General features: G+C 40.8%; 1 protein-coding gene across 1 annotated transcript in view; it reads left to right on the top strand.

Annotated features, from left to right (window-relative positions):
• LOC124556600 (E3 ubiquitin-protein ligase HERC2) overlaps positions 1-25,777 on the top strand; it is an 832,907-nt gene that overhangs the window by 167,061 nt on the left and 640,069 nt on the right. Inside the window, exon 17 of the mRNA XM_047130567.1 lies at positions 5,837-6,037. Coding sequence (XP_046986523.1) covers positions 5,837-6,037 — 201 coding nt within the window. The remainder of the gene's footprint in view (positions 1-5,836; positions 6,038-25,777) is intronic.

Raw genomic sequence — 25,777 nt, forward strand, 5'->3', positions numbered from 1 at the left:
CTTCTGACAATTTATGATATTACTTCTTTCCAATCACATGTTATGTAGTCTTGACACTATTTGATTCATGTTAATGCATTCTCAGCAATGCCCAGAGGTTTGAAGATTGCTGCCAAGCTGTGAATTATCAGTTTTTTCCGTAACTGGATATCACCTGTGTTTTTACAGATACATTAAACAAAATACTTATTGAGTTCTGACATCAGTTATATTGCATCCCATCTAGAGACCTCCAAAATTGTTGAATGTTGTGTATTGTCTCAGCTGGAAAGTACTGGTTCTTGTTTGCAGCTATTCTTCATTTATAATGTCTTAAGACATGAACGTCAAGAATTCTGCATGTGTGCAGTGCTCCCACACATGTGTGGAGCTCTCTGACATGGCTGCACACTTCCCCCACTACCGTGTCATGTTGTCTTAGCAAGAGGAGGGGGAAGAGAGGGGAAACAGTGAACACATTGCATTTAGATGGCATTGCAGTTGCACAAGGAACATTAAACAGTGTGCATGCAGCTTGGTTTCCTATTTCTCAACATAGATCACAAACAAAACAAATTTGCACGATTACTTAGTTATTTTTGCTGTGGTGAAGCAATTGTAAAATTTTAATCTGGTACAAAATCTTGGCATATGGACAGTTGCAGACAATTTCACAACTTTTTATCACAGGCTGCCATGTAATCATGACATCCTAAAAACCTTTTCACGCTCCTATCTTGCTCAAAATGTTGTATCATGTTTGCAACCTCATTATGGAGACATGTAAACTCTTCCCAAGGAAACCAACATTGAACTGCTGGACAGTTTTAACATAAAAGAATCTGTCTGATCATTTCTATCTGCACATGTACCTTCAACTGAAATGGCAAATGGTCTCAAAAATCCCTGAAAAACAGACGTGAGATTGGCAGTGTCCATAAAATGCGTAGATAGCTATTCTTGTAATTTTTTCAAGAAGATTGGCAGTGTCCTTAAAATGTTTAGAGAGCTATTCTTGTAATTCTTTCAAGAAGGATTTCTTAAAAATTCGTGTTCTCCTCAATGCCAGTGTAATAAGTAAAATGGTGTGTGTGTGTGTGTGTGTGTGTGTGTGTGTGTGTGTGGGTGGGTTTTTCCCCACTCCAGAATTTGTCTGTTCTGCAATGAAATTTTATTTTTAAATTTTGACCCATTGTGCAATCATATCATGCATGCAGTTTTGCGTGCCGTGGTTGACCCCATTTTAAGATAAATCATATATGAAGTTGTCATGATGGTGATTCTGTTACTCTTGGTACTTATAAGAAACTCAAAGTGTTTAATACGCTTACTCCAAATAATTGCTCCGTAATAATTTGCCTCCCTATATTGGTTCTTGTTTGCTGTTATTCTTCATTTATAATGTCTTAAGACATGGATGCCATGTATAGTGAATTCATTGGATGAACATCTAGTATTACATGTAGCATCTAGTAGATTAACCCACTTCATAGTAATAATGAATGGCAGATGTAGTGCAGAAATAATCACTGTTGTTACTTCACAAAGGAAGTGTGTTCAAGACCGTGAATGTTCATATGGCTGTACAATCATGTGTGTAACACAATGTAATCCAAGTGTCAAAGATAGCAAAGCAGCTGTTGAAGTCCAACCATATTATGTAACACAGATTCCACATGGTTATGACCTTGAACAAACTATCTATCTGGAATTTTCGCCACCAGCAAACTGTAGGCAATGACTGACTAAGGCCATCTAGGAGAAGAACCTCAGTGCTAAATAATACAGTATCATTGATTTCAACAGTTGCTTTTCAACCCTTGCTATTTGCATTCTCTTCACCAATACCAGCTGTTGTGAACTCCACTAAAGAGAACCCTCCCTGTTACCTATCCTGCATTCCCAATAACCACTGTGGTCCCACTTTTCCACTAAGGTATGCCCCTTGATTGTGTGCTCTATGGCCCCCCCATCCCGCCTCCCCTGTGAAATTAATTTGATAAGTCTGCTAAATTTCCATGAAAGAGTGGAATATTTTTGTTATGCCTTCATGGTTAGCAAGTTTGATTATTCCAAATAGTGTATAAAGAATTTCAACAATGTGCAGCATACAGTTAATTGTTGACAGCCGCCTGAATTGGTCAGTGTGTCAGCTATGATTGAAAATGGAGAAAACAGTACGATTGAAAATAGAGAAAACAGTGTTTTGTCCTGTTATTAAACATTTTCATTTGAAGATTTTGACAGCCACACAAATCGAAACAGAACTGGATGAAGTTCGTACGGTCTCTGCAGGATCATTGAAGACCATTTACATTTGGATTAATGAATTTAAATGTGGCCGGACAAATACCAAAGACGAATTGCACTCCACCCATCTAATTGAGATTAGCACAAAGGAAACCATTGACAGAACCCATGATATGGTAATGCAAGACCACTAAATAAAAATTCGTGAGATTTCTGAGTCAAAACAGCAGTCAAAACAGTGGACAAAGGCTTTTGAAAGTGCACCAAAGAAGGGAAAGACCATTTTGCCAGCTGGTAAGTTGATGGTCACTGTTCCTAGGATTCCCAAGGAGTAATCCTCATCGGTTACTTGTAAAAAGGCAGAATCGTAACTGGACCCTATTAGCTTCATTGTTGGATCATCTGAAACTTGCACTGGCTGAGAAAAGACCAAGGTTGGCATGCCAAAAAGTGCTCTTTCACCAGGATAATGCACCATCCTACACGTCTGCAACAACGATGGTGAAAGTGCATATATTGGGCTTTGAATTGGTTTCTCATCCACCCCATTCACCAGACTTAGTCCCAAGTGACTTCTTCTTGTTTCCCAGGGTGAAACTTTGGCTTGCCCGGAAGAAATATTCATAAAATGAGAAAGTGATAGTTGCAGTCAACGAGTATTTTGCAGAGCTTGACTGAACCTATTTTTCTGATGGTATGAGACAGCTTGAGGCTCGCTGGACCAAGTGTATACACCTTAAAGTAGACTGTGTTGGGAAGTAAAGTGAGTTGTTTATGAAAGAAACATTTCTTCTTGCTTTTTACCAGACTTATCAAACTACCCTCGTAATATTACTTGAAAGGTTCTTGGGCATTGTGCCAGGTTATACCATGGAACTTGCACAATGTTTCAGTGAGGCAGCTGCTCATCATCATCAGATGGGACTGTGGGGATCTTAGTGGCTTGCAAATTTGTAAGTAGGTTTGCTGGAAAAGCTCATGTACCATGGGATGGGGCTACCATGTCAGTGCAGAAGATGCCGACACCCAGAGCTGTCTGCTGGGGCGTCGAGCTGTGGACCCCGAATGTATGGCTAGAGCTGCAGACCCTGTATCAGGAACAGCAGAATTCTGTGGCTGATCTAGTCTAGTGTGACATCTCTGTTCAGCACATTTATCTTCAACACAACAACACATCTGGCCAATATACGAGGGTTAGAACTTTAATAGTGGCAACTATTTATTTACAGCTTGTACAAAATAGATACGTGTTTCAAAGTTTTACTGACCTTCAGAGTAGTCACCAGCATTGTGTATAACCTGTTGCCAGCAATGTGGAAGTCGTAGGAGACTCTTAGCAGTGCCAGTCGTGTTGACAGTTCGAGCAGTGCGTCCTATTGCCCTACGAATTTGTATTAGTTCTGAAGCGAATGCCATTAAGTGTTTCCCTCAGTTTAGAAATCGAGTTGAACTCGTGAGGGCTTAAATTAGAGGAGTGCAGTAGGTGGTATAGCACTTAGCAGCCCCATCAGTCAAATAAATCAGTAACAGCTTGCACTGTACGTGCTTGAGCATTGTCCCGCAAAATGATCATCAGGTCCTGCAGAAAGTTTCATCACTTCTGTCTCTAGGCTGGTCATAGGCTGTGTTCCAAGAATGAACAGCAGAGAGACAGAAGAGATGACACTTTCTGCAGGACCTGACCATCATTTTGCAGGAAAATGCTCAAGCATGTGTAGTGCAAGCTGTTACTGATTTGTTTGACTGATGGGGCTGCCAAGTGCTGTACCACCTACTGCACTCCTCTGACTTAAGCCCTCATAAGTTCAACTCCATTTCTAAACTGAAGGAAACACTTCACTGCATTTGCTTCAGAACTGCTACAAATTCACCTGGCAATAGACCACGCCGCTTGAACTGACAACACAACTGGCACTGCTAAGAGTATCCTACATCTACATCTACATGATTACTCTGCAATTCACATTTAAGTGCTTGACAGAGGGTTCATCGAACCACAATCATACTATCTCTCTACCATTCCACTCCCGAACAGCGCGCGGGAAAAACGAACACCTAAACCTTTCTGTTCAAGCTCTGATTTCTCTTATTTTATTTTGATGATCATTCCTACCTATGTAGGTTGGGCTCAACAAAATATTTTTGCATTCGGAAGAGAAAGTTGGTGACTGAAATTTCGTAAATAGATCTCGCCGTGTCGAAAAACGTCTTTGCTTTAATGACTTCCATCCCAACTCGTGTATCATATCTGCCACACTCTCTCCCCTTTTACGTGATAATACAAAACGAGCTGCCCATTTTTTGCAGCCTGTCGATGTCCTCCGTCAATCTCACCTGGTAAGGATCCCACACCGCGCAGCAATATTCTAACAGAGGACGAACGAGTGTAGTGTAAGCTGTCTCTCTAGTGGACTTGTTGCATCTTCTAAGTGTCCTGCTAATGAAACAGAACCTTTGGCTAGCCTTCCCCACAATATTATCTATGTGGTCTTTCCAACTGAAGTTGTTCGTAATTTTAACACCCAGGCAGTTAGTTGAATTGACAGCCTTGAGAATTGTACTATTTATCGAGTAATCGAATTCCAGTGTATTTCTTTTGGAACAACTTCCACATCGCTGGCAACGGGTTACACACGATGCTGGTAACTTCTTTGAAACACGTATCTGTTTTGTACGAGCTGTAAATAAATAGTTGCCACTTTTAAAACTCCAACCCTCATACAATTTCCCACACTGACGGAAGGCTTTGTGTATTCGTGGTCTCCTGCTACAGTGACAGTCTTCCGTCTTGCGATGTGAATGAAAACAGTGCTGGGTTCTCTAAAAGATTATCACAGTCTTAGCAGACTAGGAATATACAAGGTCCCATGTCAGAAAGCAGAATCATAGATTGGCCAGATGTGCTGCACTGTCCGAGCAGATACCTCCTGCGATGACATTATAGCCCTGCGTGCTGCCACTTGTGCTCTTTGAGTGAATCAGTGTGTAAATTGGCTAGCCACTAGAGATCATCACTGTTGTACCAGGGGATGGAAGGGAGCTGTCCCATTGAAATGTTGTGCATTTTACATGAGTCCATCCAATGCTATTACCGAGAACCGTTCAGACAGCTATTATATTGCGAAAGCCTCAAACAGCACAATGTTGTTGACTTCACACTCTGTGTCACTTCAGTTCTTGCACCAACATTGTCTGTCCACAAATGAGCATAGGGGAACTCTTATTGCAGATATCCTTTGTTCCCTTAACCTTCCTGCTCTAAATCTTTGAAAGGCCCAGTCTGCCATTTGTCTTCCCCTTCCCCTAGCAGTTTCCAAACATCCTAGCCTCCATTTCTCCAACCACACTCTCACGACAAGTGTCTCTTTTCTTCTCAATCACAGCTCTGTCTTTGGAGCCATTACCTATTTCCTATCTCTTTCTTCTACTTTGGATCCTCCCCCCCCCCCCCCCCCCCCCTTCCCAGATCCTTCACTCTCTTTTTCTTTGTTCTTCACAACACTGTTATCCACACGTTTTACGTATAGAATAGTATAGAATATACATCACAAGTATAACTAGTTTTGACTGTCTGTGTTATGTCACAAAAGTATTGTGTGCTTTCTAGAGTTTTGCCTGGAGCAGTAGCAGTAACTGGACTGTTGGTGTAAGAGTTGAATTTGTTGTGGACATTTGTGAGGACACATTCAAAATGCTAGACCAACTTCTTGGTCTTGTTTGTGATGGTATGGCTGGAAATATTGATTGGCCACCATCACATGATAAAGAGTGCATGGCTGTAGCCTGCTTAAATCTCCTACGATTACAGGTTAGTTATTTACTTTATTTAATGAGTGTTGTTACTTAAGCATCATTTTTGTATTCCAAGTGAGATATCTGTAATATTATCATACCTTGTTCTTTTTTCTCTGTTTTTATTTTATGCGTACTGTGGCTTTGAGTGTGCTCCAGTGCAGTTTTTTGTGGCATTTTGCAACTCTGTTACTTTTTCATTCCAGTAATTAAGGATTTTAAGTGGCTAACAAAATGATACAGAATAACATTCTCAATAAATTTTAGATTTGTTTGACACTGTGCAAACAGACCTTTTGGTCAGTTCATTAGAAGACTGTATTTAGTAGCACTAGTTTCAGCAACAAATAGTCTTAAAGATCTCTCTTAAATATTGTCATGTAGAAGGTGTAATTAGATGAATGATGAACACTAACTTCATTTAACGAAGGTTTTTTCAGCACTTGCACATACAAGAGCGTGGAGCAAACTGCCTCTGGGCAGAACACATATGGTACACATACAGGTACAGAACATTCCAGTACAATGATTCTTGACATTTTTGGATACTTCTAGAATGTACTCGAACCGAATATAGAAAATAAAATTTTGCAGTTCAGGTGAGTTTTGAACTTACGACCCTCCATGCAACAGTCTAGTATCATAACCACTTCACCACAGTTTCTGTGACATTGCTCCCTCCTTAAGAGAACAGCGTCTCGGTGTTACGCCCTCCTAGTCCAGGAATGAGTCAGCGGTCCTGCATTCTCCGACTCCCGATGACTGACGTTCGCCCTCGCGGTGATCTTCTTAGAACTTCCTTTGCCACTGTGTTCTTCATCACCTTTATGCTTGTTGCCTGTTGCTGGAGCTTTGAATTTACCCTGGGTTACAGGATCCTTATAGGGCTTGATTTGAAGGAAGTGGACCGTATCTCTGATCGTTTGTCGTCTTGTGTCGGGGTTGAAATCTTCAACTTCATAAGTAACATCAGACAACTGTCTTACAACCTTATAAGGTCCAAAGTAGCGCCTGATGAGCTTCTCAAAGAGACCAACCTTCCGAACAGGAATGAAGATCTAGATGAGGTCACCAGGCTGGTAGACAACAGTGCGGTGGCTCATGTCATACCTTCGTTTTCTCCTGCAGCGTGTGGAGCCGAGATAATTTCCGAGCTTTCGCAGCCCTGGTTAACACCTGGCCGATGTCATCGTCGTCCACATCATTAGGATGTAACGGAAACACAGTGTCCATCGTCATAGCCTCATGCCCATGCACCAGGAAAAATGGCGTAAATCCTGTGGTGTCTTGTTTGGCGGTGTTGTAGGCAAACATCAAGAAAGGTAGCACCTCATCCCAGTTGCTCTGCTCAGAATTGACTAACATTGATAGCATGTCTGCCAAGGTCTTATTAAGGCGTTCAGTAAGTCCATTAGTTTGTGGGTGGTAGAAAGTTGTCATGTGATGAGTAATGCTGCACCGACTGTTTATTTCTGTCACAAGATTTGATTGGAAAACTTTCCCTCAATCCGTAATTAACGACCTTGGGGCAAAGTGTTTTAATACAATGTCTTCAATGATGAATTTGGCTACCTCAAATGCTTCAGTTGTTCTCACGGCTTTTGTAATGGCATAGCATGTCAGATAATCTGTGCAAACAATAATCTATCTATTGCCACTAGAAGACTTTGGAAATCACCCAAGGAGGTCAATCCCAACACGTAGGAAAGGTGTTTCGGCTGGTGGAATTGGTATGAGTCGGCCAGGCGGTTTATGAGGCACTGCCTATCTCCTTTGGCACTCTTGATAGTGCGTCACATAGTGCCGGACACTCCTAAATAAACCTGGTCAGAAAAATCTCTTGTAGATCCTATCGTACGTTTTAATAAATCCTAAATGTCCGGCCTCAGGTGTGTCATGGAATTTCTGTAGAACATCTAAGTGCATGTGTTTAGGAATCGCTGGTAGCCACCTCTTTCCAAATGGATCAAAGTTTTTCTTGCAAAGTAATCCATTAACTAACTTAAATTCTCCTTTCACATCCTCTGACAGATTTAAGACACATCGTCATCTTCAGGTACCTTAGAAGATTATCCATCATCCGTTCAAAAGTTGCTGGTGCATCACACAAACCAAACGGCATTACCTTAAACTCATACAGGCCCTCAGGGGTGATGAATGCAGTTTTCTGATGCTCAGCCTCATCTACTTCGATTTGCCAGTATCCTGAGTATATGTCCATGGTTGAAAAATACTTTGCCACCTTCAGACAATCTAGTGTATCGTCAATTCGTGGAAGAGGGTAAATGTCTATTTTAGTTATCTTATTAAGCTCCCTGTAATCAACACAAAAGCGCCAACTGCCATCCTTCCTGACGAGGACCACTGGTGATGACCATGTGCTCTGTGAAGGCTGAATGATGTCATTCTTCATCATTTTCTCTACATCATCACGAATTATTCAACTTTCCGTTGCTGACACATGGTATGCTCTCTGGCTCATTGGTTGATGGTCTCCAGTGCCAATCCGGTGCTAGACCATTGATTTGTCTAATTTGCTCTTCACCTGTGGATTGGAGCATTCAGAGAACTCTTGAAGAATGGCAAGTAGCTTCTTCTGTTGTTCCTTAGTGACATCTGGTGATAGTCGAGCTAGATTTTGTCTCATAGTGGTAGCGCTAATTTCGCCCACAGACTCGGCATGGGAGGTTTCTATGATGCTCAGCTGTTCTGCAATTAACGGCTCAGCATTTGCTATGCACATGCGTCTTGGAAGGATCTGCAGATCTCGGCAACAGTTAACTATCCACAATTCACCGAATTTGTTTTTAAATGTGACGACAGAGGCTGGGATGACCAAATTATTCTTCAGTGGTATGCTTTTCTTACATTCCACTACAAGAGCCATGGGTTGATGCATGGCATGACACATGACAGTTACCTTTCTAGCGCTGACTGCAAGAATGATTTCATCCAGCACACACAGCGTCCACACACTTGGATGTGCATTTTCTTGTCCACAGTATCTCATCTCGTCTAGCATAATCATCGAGCGATCACAGTCTGTAATTGCCTGAGAAGCTTTCAAAAAGTCTCATCCGAGAATGACGTCATGACTACACTCTTGTAAGATGATGAATTCTAAGGGCTGTGTATGGCCACTTACACCCACACGAATGACACTCCTTCCTGTAGGTTTTACTTATTTCCCATTAGCTACCTTCAGCAGAGATTTTTTGTTGTCGACGAATACGGTTTTCGGCAACTGGTGATGGTACTTTTCCGAAAAGACTGAATATGATGGTCCTGAGTGCACAAGAGCTTGGCCTGGTTGACCATCCATGAGGATATCGACGTAGTTACCTATCATTTTTGTAGCGATCGACGGCGGAGTAATTTTCTCTTCGGTGGGCTCACCTCCAAGGAAGGTTGCACCCTTTAGTTTTCCAGGTTGCGGCGGCTTGGTGATCGGCTGGAGCTTCTAAACGGCGATGGAGACCTTGATCGGCATGTTGGGGATTGTCCTCTCCAGTGGCTAGCTTGTGACGATGGTGACCTACGTCGTCCTGCATCCACATCTACTTGTTCATCTTCGTTGTCCCGGAGTTGGTGTCAGCTGAACCAGTCTGCTGTCTTCTGGTGCAGTCATCAAATATCCGCCACCTGTCTCGACAATAGCACACCACATGTCACAATCGTCCACAGTGGAAACATACTGGTTGGTTATCCTGGGCCCTTTCTTCTTGCCCAAACAGGTTCCTCTTGCGGCATTGTAGGAATGTAACTTTGCCTGGGTTTTGACTTTTTCACCATTTTCAAGGGAAATGAAGGATGAGATATTGGGTTCAATGTCTGTTCCACTTCCTCACTTACGACCTCTTGAAGTGTCTCAGTTTTTTGCTCGCCATGCAATCCAAGTGCCTTCTGAACTTCCTCTCTCACTATCTGATGAAGAACACGTGTGAAATCAGTTTCTTTCTCCATCACAGACATCAATATGACATTTTGCATGTAATTCTTTTTTGATGCATTGTCTCGATGTACTCTGTCACCATTTTATGAAGTCGTCTGCTGTCGAAATCTCCTTCAGGAGTAGGGCTTGATACATGTCCTCAGCAACACCCTTCATGAGATGTGCAACCTTATCTTCCTCCTTCATTTTAGGATCCACTATTTTACACAGCTCCAAGATGTATTGAATGTAGGATGCTGTAGTTTCTCCTGGACGCTGTGCCCTGAACTGTGATTTATCTTCAGCCTTGCACTTCTGCCATCATGTGTTGCCGAAATACTTGTGCAGTTCCACCTGGAATACTTCCCAGCTTGTGAACTTCTCCTTGTTATTCTCATACCATTGCTTGGCAGTGCCCTCCAAGTAGAAAAATACATTAGCCAAACACACAGTGTCATCCCGTTTGTTAAATTTGGCTATACGCTCATATACCTTCAGCCACTTGTTTGGGTCTTTGCTAACGTCACTGGAGAACCTGGAAGGATGTCTCATGTGGTGGCACACAGTTACTGTCATCGTAATGCCCTGTTCTTGTGTCTCCAATAGATTGCGATCTGTTGAATATGGCTCATACTCAGGTTTCTCGCCACGTAAATGGCGGCTCTGTTGTGGCCTGATGGGAGCCACTGTGTCGTCGATAATGTGCGCTATCACAAGTTCCAATACCCAGCGTCTCCACCAGAATAATGTTGCATAGAAGAAGATGTAATTAGATGAATGGTGAACACTAACTTCACTTAACGATGGTTTATTCAGCACTTGCATGTAAAAGACTGCGGAGCGAACTGCTTCTATCCAGAACACATACGGTATATGTACAGGTACAGAACATTCCAGTACAATGATTCTTGACATTTTTGGATACTTCTAGAATGTACTCGAATCGAAGATAGAAATTAAAATTTTACAGTTCAGATGAGTTTTGAACTCGCGACCCTCCATGCGAGAGTCCAGTATCATAACCTCTACACCACAGTTTCTGCGAAAATATGTGGCTGGTTAATTTCAAAGATTTTTCACTCGTAATTCTATTTTTGCTGATAATAATTGACTCAAACATGTTGTACATGTGGGAATAATGGGTATCCTTAGTCATAATAACAGTAGTTCTTTACTGTGATATTTTTGGAAGTGCAGTACAAGTTGATCAAAGCAGAACTTTGTATAATTCAGAAATCTGGCCAGACTGTACAGGTATTTCAGTCCCAATGCATTCAATACACTTGTATGTGCTAATTTTTCATTTAAAGTGGAACGTACCTAACACAGAAATTGAATGCAAATTTTAAGACTTGATTGATAATTCGTTGTAAAATGCGGAAAAGTCCTTATACGGTACTACTGTATTACAGTATGCATGTTATTCCTGACTCTACAAGGACCCTGCTTTTAGCACAAAGACTTTACAGCCTTGTCGATGTGTTAAGTTGTGCAAGATCAAGAAAAGAGGTCTGGTGCAGTGCAGCACAGCACTGCAGGTGTAGACATCAAGTCACGCCACTCTGTGCAGTGCGCAGTTTCGGTACATCAAAGGAAATGGTTCATTTGTGAGCAGTCAGTTTGTCAGCCTTTCTCATTTTCCATTATTATTGACACACACGGGTGCACAGTGGAACATTCTTGTACATTTATAAACAGTCTGCTGTAATGTAATCTATGCAATGAAAGAGGTGAATGTTGTTCCATTAAACAATAGTTTTGTCTGGCAAGGTTAAACATTGGAAAGAGATGCACTACTTGCATTCTTTTCTGGCTGTTTCAGTTGACTAATAACACTTTATGTGATAAATGATATTGGGCAAAAAGTATTTGTCACTTAAACTTAACGGAAAGGTTGTGGTAAATGAGTCGAATGAGAATGACAAACACACTATATGCGAAATAATGTTGCGTTTCAAATGCAGTAAAACATAAATTTATGATACTTTAAGAAAGAAGGATAGGATACAGGATGAGTGGGTGAAACGGAATGGGCAAATGAAAAGAAAGGTGAGGAAGACTGAAAATGAAGGAATTAATGAGAGAGTGTGGGAATGTTTTGTAAGTGCACAAGCAAAAAACTTACCTTTGTTTGGCCCAACATTGCAGAGTGAGGCACTGCAAGTCACCAAGGAGCTTGGAAATACAGAATTTAAGGGACCCAAAGGATGGTCTGACAGTTTCAAAGCTAAGCACAACATGGTGTGGAATGCTGTGTGTGAGGTAGCTGAGGATGTGCAGGATGGTGTAGCAACAGAATTCAAAGACAGTACTGTACAACCTAATTGCAAATTATGATTCAAAAGAATTGTGCAGTGTCAATGAAACAGGACAGTTTTGTTGTGCACTATCATCCAAATCTCTAGCAATTCAACGTGAAAAGTGTATTAGTGGAAAAATGTTCAAGGAAAGGCTCACTGTACTGCTGTGTGGAAACGTGTTAGGTAAAATGAAGAAGCCACTGATAATTGGAAAGGAAGCAAAACCACATTGTTTCAGAAACATAGACATCAGTAAGCTTCCAGTTTCATGGTGAAACAATAAAAAGGCACTGATGGTGGATGGATTTATGGAAGAATGGCTTGGCTCTTTCAGTGCCAAAATGTAAAAAGGAAATCACCAAGTTCTCATTTTCGTAGGTGACTCAGCCTGCCACCCGAAAGTCAAGTTATCAAATCTGAAATTGGCTTGGTTCCCACAAGGTTCAACCAGCTTCACAAAACCCATGGATCCAGAGGTTATTTTCACTTTCAAGTACCATTGTAGGTGATTGTTAAATGTCTCTTAACGTTGAAGAAGCTGAAAGTGTCGCAGTAAATTGGATTGGCTTGGCAGTAAGGGAAGTAAAGCCTGAAACTGTTACCAAGTGCTTAAAGTGGGGTTTGGAGGTCCAGAACCAGTTGCTTCAGTGGCTATCAAAGCTCAAGAAAATGCAGCAGCAGTTGTTGAATGCAGTGTAGATGACTACATTTACTGTGATGGCTTTCTGTCAAATCACTCCACTTTTACATCAGCAACAAATTTAATAGAAATCTGCAATGCGGAAGGTGGTCAGGGAGAAACAAAGGAAGAAGAAGAGGAGCAAAATGACGTCTGTAGAAAAATTAATTCGCCTGAAGAAGCTATTGCGTGCGTAAAAGATGTTTTGCGATTTTCAGCACATACAAATTCTCCCAAGATGTTAGGACTGTTGTATAGTGCAAAATATTGTGCAGAAGAAACAATTTTGAACAGGAAATTCAAACACCCTCCTTGATATGTGGTGAAAAAAGTGAAATGTAAAGCAAATAAACATGGGAATAGTATGTATGTACATACAACAATAAACACACTTAAAGTTAGAGTGAAAATAAAGAAATGCCATATTATCTATCAGTTAGTGTAATATTGTAGAGTGCCGTTGTTCAGTATACAGTAAATGAACATCTACTGTGCAGGAGTGAAGGTATGCATAATTACAGATTTATACTTGTGTACATGATACCAGACAAATTTTATGTAGCATAGTGAATGAGTTTTTTGTAATCTGAGAACTTGTCCAATTTGGAAAGTTAGTTTAGTCCCATACAATTCCATTTTAAGCAAGTTCCTCTATATATTTTGACAACACTAGAGTGACACTTGTGTTGTGATACGGTTTCAAATATTTACTTCAAAATGTTTTGAGTAACTGATATTACTACATTGTGGTTTATACTACTTGTATTACATTACAAAGGAGGAGGAGAGGAATCACTATTACCCTTGTTGAAGTAATCCCCTTACCATTTATGTGAAATGATAAAAAGAAACAATGCAAAACTTATGTTAATGTAAGACATAAAGGAATTATGACATTAGTTGCCAATGGGCACTAATTTAAATCAGTGGGGAAAGTTGGAATTTTGAGCAAGGACAGACAGTGAGACAGTGTGGATGCACACCATGCTCGAACTCATACGAGAATTGGCAAAACACTGCAAGTAATGGGGATAATGGGCAAGGAACACTACATCAGTAGTGTTGGATAAGTTGAGAATTTGGAACTGATGGGAGGTGTGCTAGGGTAGTTCGTGTCTGGATGGTGCAGTATTCAGTGCATCTGCCTGGTAAGCAGAAGTCCTGGGTCTGAATCCCGGTCCAGCACAAACTTTCAATGTTCCCCATTGATTTTAATCAATGCCCATTGACAGCTAATGTCATTAATCCCTTTGTGTCGTGATTCATAGTGGCTGCAGGATCAAAATGATGTCTGTTCTTTTGGACATGTCCGAAAAAACAGACCCCAAATATACACTGGTGGAAGAAGAAAATCACAACACCAAAAAATAATTAATTTAGAGTAATGAAATTTCATGAACATATTTGTGTGGTAACACATGTAAGTGATTAACATTGCAAGATCACAAGTTAATGTAAGTGTGAGACAAGCCATTGCAAATGTGAAATGTTAGTGCATTAATAACCACTTTAATCACCAAAATGTTGAATGCAGGCACGCAAATGTGCATGAATTGTGTTGTACAGGTGCCAGATGTCAGTTTGTGAGTTGGAGTTCCATGCCTGTTCCACTTGGTCGCTCACTGCAGGGACAGTTAATGCTGTTCATGGATGATGCTGGAGTTGTCATCCAATTATGTCCCATATGTGTGCAGTTGAAGACAGATCTGCTGATCAAGCAGCCATGCAACTTGTCACACTTTGTAGAGTATGTTGGGTTACAACAGCAGCATGTGGATAAGCATTATCTTGTTGGAGAACGCCCTGTGGAATGCTGTTCATGAATGTCAGCACAACAGATCAAATCACCAGATTGATGTACAGTTTTGCAGTCAAGACGCATGGGATAACCACAAGAGTGCTGCTGCTGTCATATGAAATCACACGCCAGACCTTGACTCCAGGTGTAGGTCCAGTGTACCTAGCATACAGAAAGATTGGTTCCAGGCCCTCAGCTTGCCTCCTCATAAGCAACACATGGCCATAACTGTCACCAAATAGAACCAGCTGTCATCAGTAAACACAACAGACCTCCACCCTCCCATTCAGTGAGCTCCCACTTGATACCACTGAATCGTGAATGGCAATGGTTTCAGGTCAGTGGAATGCAAGCTACAGGGCGCCTGGCTCACAGCTGTCAGTCAAGTAACGGATTTGTAACAGTTTGTTGTGTCACTGGTGGCAACTGCTGCTCAAATTGCTGCTGTACATGCAGTACGACATGAAACAGCAATACACCAAACATGATAGGCTTCCCTCTCTGTAGTTCTATATGACTGTCTGGAACCCAGTCTGCGACCATATATTCTTGTGACCACCACTGCCAGCAGTCATGTACAGTGGCTACAATCCTTCCAATCTTTCTGCAATATTGCAGGAGGAGCATCCAGATTCTCATTGTCTTATTACAAGGTCTCATTCAAACTCATTAAGGCGTTGATAATGGTTTCTTTGTCACCTTAAAGGCATTCTTGACTAACATCAACTCACAACATCCAGTCTTAAAGGTGACTGATGCTCATGACAGTTACAGTGAGTATTTAAAGCAAACCTGATTTGCCTCCTCTTAGTGGCACTATGCGACTGTCATGAAATTTGAATAGGTGTCATGTTTCAGATGTAGAAACATGCCTACCGACTTTTGGTTATGTCACATAACTCCTCCTTGGTGTTGTGATTTTTTTCCTTCAGTGTATTATTTTGATGTATAGCAGAATTAAACATACCTTGCTAGTGTTGCAATATGTAATGTTTCTTGCTGTGTAATGCTGTAGTCTAAATACTTCCCCATCCCACCCTCTCCTTTGTGCCAGGGGCTGTGCTGAGTGGAGCAACTCAATTGTTTTCTTCCAGTCTGGGGATACTGGATGAACCAAGAGTTCCTTAGCTGGAATTGTATCATGACTGAAGATCAAGATTTATCCATCCACATAGCAAGGCTCTACAAAAATACTCTTCATTCTAATGTTTAACCATGAACTAAGTAAGTGAATGGATGGTGAAAAGTATGTTACATGGCAGTTGTGTTTGGTTTACATAGGAATGTGGGGCTCTCTGTGGACAGAATGTTTTGTCCCAACTATATGTCAAAACTATGTAAAACCCAGTAATCAATATTTAGTTATTTCCAGTGGCTTGGAAGAGGTTGTTCAGTGGTAATAACTTCCAGTCCAATAAAAGAGCACAAGACTTTAGTGCTCTGAAATAAATACACTAAAGAAATTCATTGTGACACAATGACTTTGTTACAGTAAGGTACAGTAGAATACATTTGAGAAAATGTTACTGATGTACTAGAAAAATGGGCATAAACTCTAAAATTGGCAGAAAAGTTTTATAGTGAAACATGTCGTAATGTAATCTTGCTTGCAACTAGTGCCTTTCAAGAGTGTGAGAACTGATCAGTGTAATAAACATGCTACCTCAGACCAAGCTGTGTCTTGCTCAAAATCTGAAATAAGTGTGAAGCAATATTACAGAAAGAAATTCCAAGGAACAGAGTGCCAATATATGCACCTGTGCCAGTTGCTCCTATGAAGAAGGAATCTTCAGGGAAGAAAAAGATATTGATATCAGCATTATGAAGGCAGCAGTTCCTTTAACACATCAATCTTGTGCCACAAACTCCCCAGGTGGTTCGACGTGAGGGAGAGGAGGGGGAGGGGGAGGGGGGGATTGAGAGAGAGAGAGAGAGAGAGAGAGAGAGAGAGAGAGAGAGAGAGAGAGAGAGAGAGAGAGGGGGGGGGGGGGGGGGGAGGGGGGGAGAAGACAAAAATCTGTCTGGTAGAATGAAGTCCATAATACAGAGGAACATAAACCATAAACTGGTTCAGCACATACATGGAGAAACAAACTTTAGCATGCAGAAGATCCTTACGCTCGTGTTTTCAACAGACACCTCTGAGCGTACTGATGCCCTTGTAGTAACAGAATATGCAATTACTGAAATGATGATGACATGAGGACTAATGTTGGAAAGATTATTGATGTGAATGACATACCATTCCACACGTCTCTTATTTTCTCTGTTAGACTTACGCTAATATAATTTTACTAGCTCCTTCCTCATCCCTCCACTTTACGTGGTAATCAAGAGAGCAGAGGGAACCTTTGAGAAGGTCTCCCCTTTCTATATTCACAAGGCATTGGAGGGTATTGCTGGGTCCTTAAAAAGCATTAAACGACTTCATAATGAAACACTTCTAGATGAAACCGTCATGTCACACCAAGTATCTAAGATTCTGGGATGCAAGGCCCTAGGTGACTACCCTGTTGTGATTAAGCCGCATAGCACATTTAACATCTGTAAGGGCCTGGTTACCTACTCTGATATAGTAGAGATGGACTCTGAGAAGTTAAGTGAAGAGTGGAAAAACGTTGGAATTGTGAAAGTGCAGAACTATGTCAGGAGAGTCAATGGCATCTTGGAAAAAACTGCAATGTTTATTTTAAAATTCAACACTCCATAATTACCTAAACATATTCTTGCAGCCTATATCCAACTTAAATGTTCAGCCGTTTGTTCCAAACCCAATGTGGCACTTCAAATATCAAAGATTTGGTCATATCACAATGGCATGTAGCGGGAGGTCTACTTGTGGAGATCGTGGAGCCTCAGATCACGAATCGGGCAACTCTTTTACACTTCCTCTGAAATGTGTGAACTGCTCTACAGATCACTCAGTTTGAAGCAGGGAGTGAGGAGTTCATAATGAGAAAAGATAATTCAGGAGTTGAATGTTATGAGACGCATACCCTGTGGCGAAGCTATATAAGCTTTCAGTGCTGTATATCATCTAACGTTTGCATCAGCCCTTAAGAAGCGAATCAGCAAGTGTGATGCCTTCAAACAAACCCAGACCACAAATTCAAATATGAGTATGTGCACTTGTCAGTGTACCTGAGGAGAAAAGCTACACTTGACTAGAAACCATTTGGAAGCCATCAATGACTGACTTGGAACCTCAGCCACATGCTACTGCACACCATCACAGGCTCACTATGACATCCTCTCTATCCATACAATGAACTCTTCCCACAAGTAAAGACAATGCCACACAAAAAGTCATTCAAAATTGAATGAAGTGGCAGCAAAATCATTGGATCACCAAGCACTCTCCCTTTCTGATGATGATTGTGTGATCGAGGATACTTATATCTACATGGAGGAACTGGAGACCTGGGCACCATTTAACATTCCCCTGATCTCTCAGGTAAACCATCACTGCTGAGGGAGAGGGACAAGGACAACACTCGCTAATCGATGGCTCTGACATGTTCTTCTATATTACAATGGAACTTAAATGGATACCAATTGCATTTGAAAAAAATATAGCTACTGGCCCAGGAGAGACCGATCTCCATCTGCTTGCAAGAAACTCATTTTAAAGTCACTGACACATCTGAGTTAAGGGGCTAACACCTACAGTAAAGATGATCTTACTGGAGACAGGGCTAAGGCTGTGGTAGTTCTTTTCATTGATGACAGATGCTGCTCCTCTCCTGTCCCTCTTACCATGACCATACAGGCAGTTGCAGTGAAATGTGTCATACCAGTTGAGATCACAGTGTGTTCTTTATAGCTTCCATCTCATGAACCATTGGCTACCACTTGCTCCAGGGGTCAAATTATTCAGCACCTTACCCATTCATAGTGTGTCTGCCTTTTAAACTAAAGCTAGGTGACACAGTTTTTTTTTACAGCTGTAGGGTCATCTTCAGCCATTGAGCTTTGTTTTTGCTCCCCAGCTATTGCAGACTCAGTTTAGTGGGAAGTGGCCATAAATCTGCACTCCATTGCTCACTTTCTGGTGTGGGCCACCTACTGACTTGGAGAGTGCCAACAGGAGATTACAAAATTGATGTTTCAGAGGGCAAACTGGTTGTGACACAGTCTGCAGGCCATCTTCAAACAATAGGATTGTGCCCAGGAGATCATGGGGCTGTATCATCTGTTTGATCCAATGAGCTGCTGTCGATTCCATTTCCAACTCTAGCAACCACCTCTGATGACAGCCTGTCCCTTTCAGCAATTCAGACACCATCCAATTACAGAAAATCTCCGTGCCTTCAAGTTTGCGAGATCACAAGCAAGGCAGGAGATAAAAGAAATGAAAGAGGAACTCCTGGTAGAAATTTGTGACTTCCATTAATCGGCCCACTTTCACTACATGAATTTGGGACTCAATAAGGCAGATTTCAGGCAAAGTCAGTAAACCTCACGTTATTGCCTAGTTGAGAAATGGAGTCCTGGTGGGCATGCCTAAAGAAAACGCTCAGGTTTTAGCTGAACACTTTTTTACCATCTCTGTGTCATCCAAACTCCTTCCTCAAGGACTGGTGCTTTCAATATTTTGTTGGTGATTTCCTGTCTGATTGCTTTGTTCAGGAGTATGTAGTTTCCCAAGGCAGTGCACTCCCAAGGGCAGGCCTCAGGCACGGCCAACCAGTTGGCAGATTGCTTGTGTAAAATCTAAATGTAAGACTGTAATATATTTTGGTTCAAGACTCCTCTGTTTTTGAGAAAACCACCCCTAAAGTTAATGGTGCGTAATTGTCGGGATCTTTTATTGTCATGTGTGGTGTGATAATGGGAGAGTCAATAAGATAATCAATAAGGAATAATAGCAAGGTAGACAAATAAATATCTCAAATGACTCGAATTAGTAAAGAATTAAACTTTTAATCATGGTTACCTTACTGTGCCCTTTTATTTACCCTGTTACATGTCCTTACTTTACTTTGTACAACTAAATGGCTGCTACATGTAATACAAACATTCAAAGCAAATATACTCATGGCACCAAGGATATCTAATAATACAATTTAAGTGCAACTACATCATTCCTTCTGAACATTTGGTAGAAAACAGGCTTGTTTTACATTTATCAATATTTCCTTTTCACTAATTAATTTTAGTGCGTACGACACCTGAATGTTGATTGTAACTTATGCTATGAATTGTTGTCACAACTGGGGGGTTGTGGAATGCTCATTGGGTTTCCAGAAGTACATTGCAATTCTGGAACATCCAGATAAAATTCTGTACCATCCTTCACTGTAAATAAACACTGCACAGTCGACTGTCTGTTGTCAATCATGATGAATTCACAGTGGTATTACTCGGCATTACTTTCACACAGTGAGGCTTAAAATCTTAAGTATTTACTGTTCCAAGTCATTTGAAAAATTTATTTACTGACCATTCTGTTATTCCTTATTGATCACTTTAGTAACCCTGTTATTCCTACCAGTGTCAATGCAGAAAAAAAAGAAAATAAACTGCAGAATGCATTTGAGAATCAATCACTGGTTCTCTGCTCCCCTGCCAGATGGCTCAGTCGCTATGCCAGTGGCACTTTGGTTGAAAAGCTTTTACTTTATGGGTACACAGGCAGAAATCATAACAATTTATTTCTTGATTTCTAGGAAAATATGTGTTTGCAGGCCCTATAAGTGTTGATGAAAAATACTCAGTTTTTAATTATCTACCAGTCCTGTCAATTTTTAGTTGATTGTGTGTCATGAATGGAACAAGTGATTTTCTCAAAACTAGATGGATGTTGAGCCAAATTATCTTAAAGTCTTTCGGTTTATGTTATACACAAGCAACATGAGTGGAATCGGTTGGCCATGTCAGAGGCTGTGGGGCAGCGGGTGGAAAATTTCTATTGTTACCTTTCTCAACACAGCCTCTCTAACTACAATGTTGGCAACCAGAAAGTGATTAGCAAAAACGTGATGCCTGTAATTAAAATAATCTGTGTAATGAAAGATCTCTGATGGAGAAATAATGTTATTGATCATTGAAGTTCCTTATGCTGAGGATTTAGGATGCCATCTGGGATTCATAGAAAATGCAATTTACTATAACAATTTTCACTATATTCTGAAAGCGATAAAGCGTAAAGTTCCAGACAAAAGTTTACCCAAGAAATGCTACTATCAGCTCTTGTACTATCAGAGCTGTTCAGAGTCTATTTCACGGATCCTATTATCCCTAGATAACAAACCTTTTTAATAATCGTTATCGATGTAAATGTCCAAAGTGAATGCTCACCAAAATTTAATGTTAATAGTCATCAAACACCATGCTAGTAATGGTTACGTGCATACCGAGTTACGTAATACGGCATCCAAGGCTGTTCCTTGCAACTGCACAGATGCGATGCAGCTTCCGACATGGACTGCATGCTGCTACGAATCTAGAAGAGAACTGGGGCCCACCTCTAGCTCGCAGCGCTCTTATTTATATAGCCGCGGTGTGGACCGCCGAAAGTGCAGCCGACAAAATTTGCCTTCCTGTCTAGCAGCTGGGGCTAGTAGAGCACCACTTCAAGTTACTAAGTAATTAATTGCTTCATTCACTGATGGCTGATGAAGCTCTCAATTTAATTGTGCAATCAGCACACAGGTAAGTATCTAATATAAAATTCTGATGTGGCTAGATTAAATACTTTTGGTGAGAGTTTCACTGCACGCGATAGGTGAGCTCTGAACTTGCCCTTTGGAGAGACGCTACAGCTATAGTTTTATAGCTACCTTTTGGAAACTTCTCACATCTTTGTTATTATAGTGTATCTCCATTTTACCTAAATCTAAACATCCTAGCTTTATCTAATCACTTACTCAATCTATCTTGCCTTCTGAACTTTTAGGACATAACAACAGAAATCATGAATTTCAACCAAAATATTACTTTGTGAGACCCAGCATGCTGTTCCATTAAATTACAATGAAAAAGGAATCTGAATATAAATTTTGAAGTTTCTAACTCCTTCCTGTTGCACCGATTATTTTTACATAAAATGTTCAAATTTCGGAAAACTGTTAAAGTTATTAAACTGAAACTTAACACATTATCATTTTAGCATCACTCCTGACATGCTATTAACTTTTCAGATTATTTACTTTACTTTTAAGGTATCGCGCAACATTCGTGACGTCATAGCTAGTTACAGCGGACTAGGCTGGCACACAATGGAAAGCATATGAATTCTATATGGTGTGAGTAGGGTGCTTCCCCACAAGGCCTTTTCCTTGTGAGTGTCACACTGTTTGCATCACTATCACTCCTCTGCAGTCAGAAGCCCATTTAAAAGTTCTTTATTTGTGGATGACTTCGCCATCTTCTGCTCTCCCTCTGATCTTATGATGACTATAAGGCAACTTTAGCTGACCATAAGGAGGCTGGGAGCAGACCAATAAAAGGTTCTCACTTGAGAAGACTACTTTTTTCAACTTAAACTCTGCTCATTTCAGTTTTCACCCACCAGAGTACATAATGGGGGACATTCTTTTAAAGTTTAAGGACAATGTGCCATTTTTGCTCCTACTATTTGACTTAACCTGGTTCCTGCACCTAAAAGACTTGCAAACGAGGGCTTCAAATCATTGAATATTGTGAAGTGCCTCAGTGGAGAGGTGTAGGGAACTGATATATTCCACCCCCTGCAGTTTTGCGGCTCATTTGTCAGATCACAGATTACGGCAGTGTGATTTAGGGATCAGCCCATATTTCTTGCCTCAAAATATAGACACTGTCCGCCATGAAAGCATTCAGATATCAACTGGAGCATTTTAGACCAGCCCACTTAAGAGTCTGTGTGCAGAGGCTAATGAAACACCACTAAAGATTCAGTGGCACCTCCTCCTGGCTTGACAGGCACTGAACACCTCATTGTTGCCTCCATCATTAGCATTTAGTGTGGTGGTCCATCCCAACTTTGGGTGACAGTTTAGGAATTGGCCCCATGTGGCTAATATTTGGAATACAGTGCTACTGACTGTCTCACAGATATGGGTTTATTAGTCTCCCAAATACACAGCCAGGAAAGGAGCAAAGTGCCATCTTTTGTTGTTTAGGGGCCCAAAGAAAGCTTGTAATCCACATAATATTTTAATATCTCTGTTTTCTTTAGTACCACTGTTTTATCATTGTTTATACGAATGGATCCCAGTATGAGTATGCCCTTGATTTTGCCCTGTTTTCGCAAATAGGGTTTTCCAGGTATGCGTACTGGAACAATTTACAAATTATGATGCAGTGTTATGTGGCATTATGATGGGCCTGGATTGGATTCAAAAGCATCACAGTAAAAGTTTTCTCATCTGTTCCAACTCACTCAGTGCAGTACATGTGATTCACCAAATGTACCAAGTACACTTGTTGATTCAGCTCATCCATGACACCTGAGGCAAAGAGGTCTTTTACTTTGCATTTGCACACATTGTGACTCTGGACTCACATTCAGAAGGATGACAGTTCAAACCCACATCCAGCCATCCTGATTTAGGTGTTCCGTGATTTCCCTAAATTGCGTAAGGCAAATGCCAAGATGGTTCCTTCGCAATGACACAGCTGCTTCCCTTCTCCACCTTCCCTAATCCGGGATTGTGTTCTTCTCTAATGGCCTCGTTGTCAACGAGAAGTTGAACACTAACCTCCTCCTTCCTGCTGGACACATTGGGATATGGGGAAACATTATAACTGACAAGGCAGCCAAAGAAACGTGTTTGTATGATGTGGTATGTCAATGTGCCTTTCCGTTGCATGCTGTCATCTCATTATCTGACAGAAGAATCATGTGTCTGTGAGAAACTGAATGGTTGGGAGTGGCAGACAAGAAGCTGCAGCCACTCAAATCGACCACATGGGCTAGATGGACTTCATCCCAGCCACACTTATAGAAGGAGGTGCCGTTCATCAGACAGCACATAGGATGTACCTCTTTAACACACAGTTTCCTCCTCCAACAGGAGGATCCAGCACTGTTTGTAGTGAGCCATTTTCAGTTTAACATATCTTGGCAATGTGTGTTTCATATACTGAGATCAGGGCAGTCTTTGATTTGACTTGAGATTTGTCCACAATCCTTGCTGATACTGACACATGCCTCACATGGGTTTTGAAATTTTGTGAACTGTTGGGCCCCGTCCATAAAGTGCTAGAGAAGGGAGGTGGACATTAATGCATTATAAACAACTCCGCTCATGAGGCAGCTGTAAACCCCCACCCCCACCCCCCACCCCCCACCCCACCCCCCACCCCCCTCCCGCCCACCCACCTCCCTCAAGATTGGCATACTGACTCGCCATAAGGGTGCTGATTACCATGCTGTTGAGTGCTGCACATACATAATTATCACCATTGTCATAACTGTGTTGGAGAATGATCTTGAACTTGGGAGTTGAAAGTGTCATAAATCACATTAGTTTATTAATTAATGTTAACAAGTTACAGCAACTATGAACAATCTGATTTTACAGTCAGTTGGAGATCTCACAAAAACTTAACATGAGTTGACAGAATCGCTTTCATTGTGCTGTTTTGTGGCATTATACTTTGCCTTCGACTTCATTCATGTAGGAATTGTAAGAGGTGATTAGAACAGTATCAGGATGAAAATAGGAAGCAAACCTTCATACTTACTAACAGATGTAAGGCAAAATGTGGGAACTTCTTATTGCTTTCTAGATTTTAATAATTTGGGAGTGAAGGAAACCACTCACCAGTTAGAGGAAGTGTTTGTCATCAACAGGCACACACAAGCGTACATGCGGATGACCCACGAGCAGCTGCTCGTGTTCTTCGTTTTATCAATTTGACAAACCTCGCTAAGGACATTTGATGATGCTGTTTTTTAATCCTATGCCTGTCAGTCTGTCTTTTATCGTGTTTTCCCTTTTAGTTGTTGTGGTCAACTTGTGCCTCGCGGTGCATTCTTAGAGTAGTCAGGGCGCTAATGACCATTGAAGTTGTGCGCCCTAAAACCACAAAAAAAAAAAAAAAAAAAAAAAAAAAACAAGCCTACATTATTTACATTCTACTAGAACTTTTCTGCACATTTAGTTAGAGCTTAGTTAAAGTAGTTTATCATAACTATTGTACTGACTTTAGATATCTGTGATGAGAGATTTTGTAATGTAATTTTTTAAATTGTTATTTTAGTTCTGTGTGAAATGACATGAGCAAGTGAATGCTGTTTCAGCACATAGATTAATCCTCCCGCTAAGCATCTGGACTAGATTAGAGTAGATATACCTTTTATTCCATAGATCCTTTGTGAGCAGGTTTTCAAGGATGTAGACAAGTTAAAAGGAATCCATATTAAAATGTGTATACACACATTAATGTCTCTTCCGCAGATTCCAAGTTAAATGGCTCTAATGGATGTGAAATACGTGATAAAAATATTAAACACATTTCCATTTAAGAAATAATAACAAACTTGTCACAAAATATGTGAAGGTCACAGGGGTCTGCCAAGTTAGACTTTCACATCTGACAGCTGGGTTATCATACACAGTATATTTTGTTTCACTACGTAAGTTGATGCAGGGATTTGGAATTTTAATCATTGACATTTGCGTGTACTATGACCAGGTGATATACTTGCAAGCCACAGGTCCTCATTCCTTAATTGACAAAATTCCGCCAATGAAAATGTCTTTGAATAGCTGGATTTAATGGCACTAAAGGCAACATGAAACTTAGTGATACTAGAATGGTAAAAATTACTGTTAAACACTTTACAGTGATTTACATTATGTGAACCTGTGTCCACAAGGAAGTGCAGTCCTAACATGCCAGTACGATCACAAGGACACCATTTTGTCACATTTTCATTACTTGCCCTAGTAACTGCATTTGGTAGTCCCTGATCCAGTGCCAAAGTCTGTTGATTCACTTATAAGTATATGATGTAAGCCATCCCTCTCTGTCATGCCACTGCTGCTGAAAAACTATAACATGTACAAAAATGTTTTATTTATAGTCTGCTCAAAATTGCTTTAGGATTGGTGGTT

This window comes from Schistocerca americana, chromosome X (genome assembly GCF_021461395.2).
Source record: "Schistocerca americana isolate TAMUIC-IGC-003095 chromosome X, iqSchAmer2.1, whole genome shotgun sequence".
NCBI classification, from domain to species: Eukaryota; Metazoa; Arthropoda; class Insecta; order Orthoptera; family Acrididae; genus Schistocerca; species Schistocerca americana.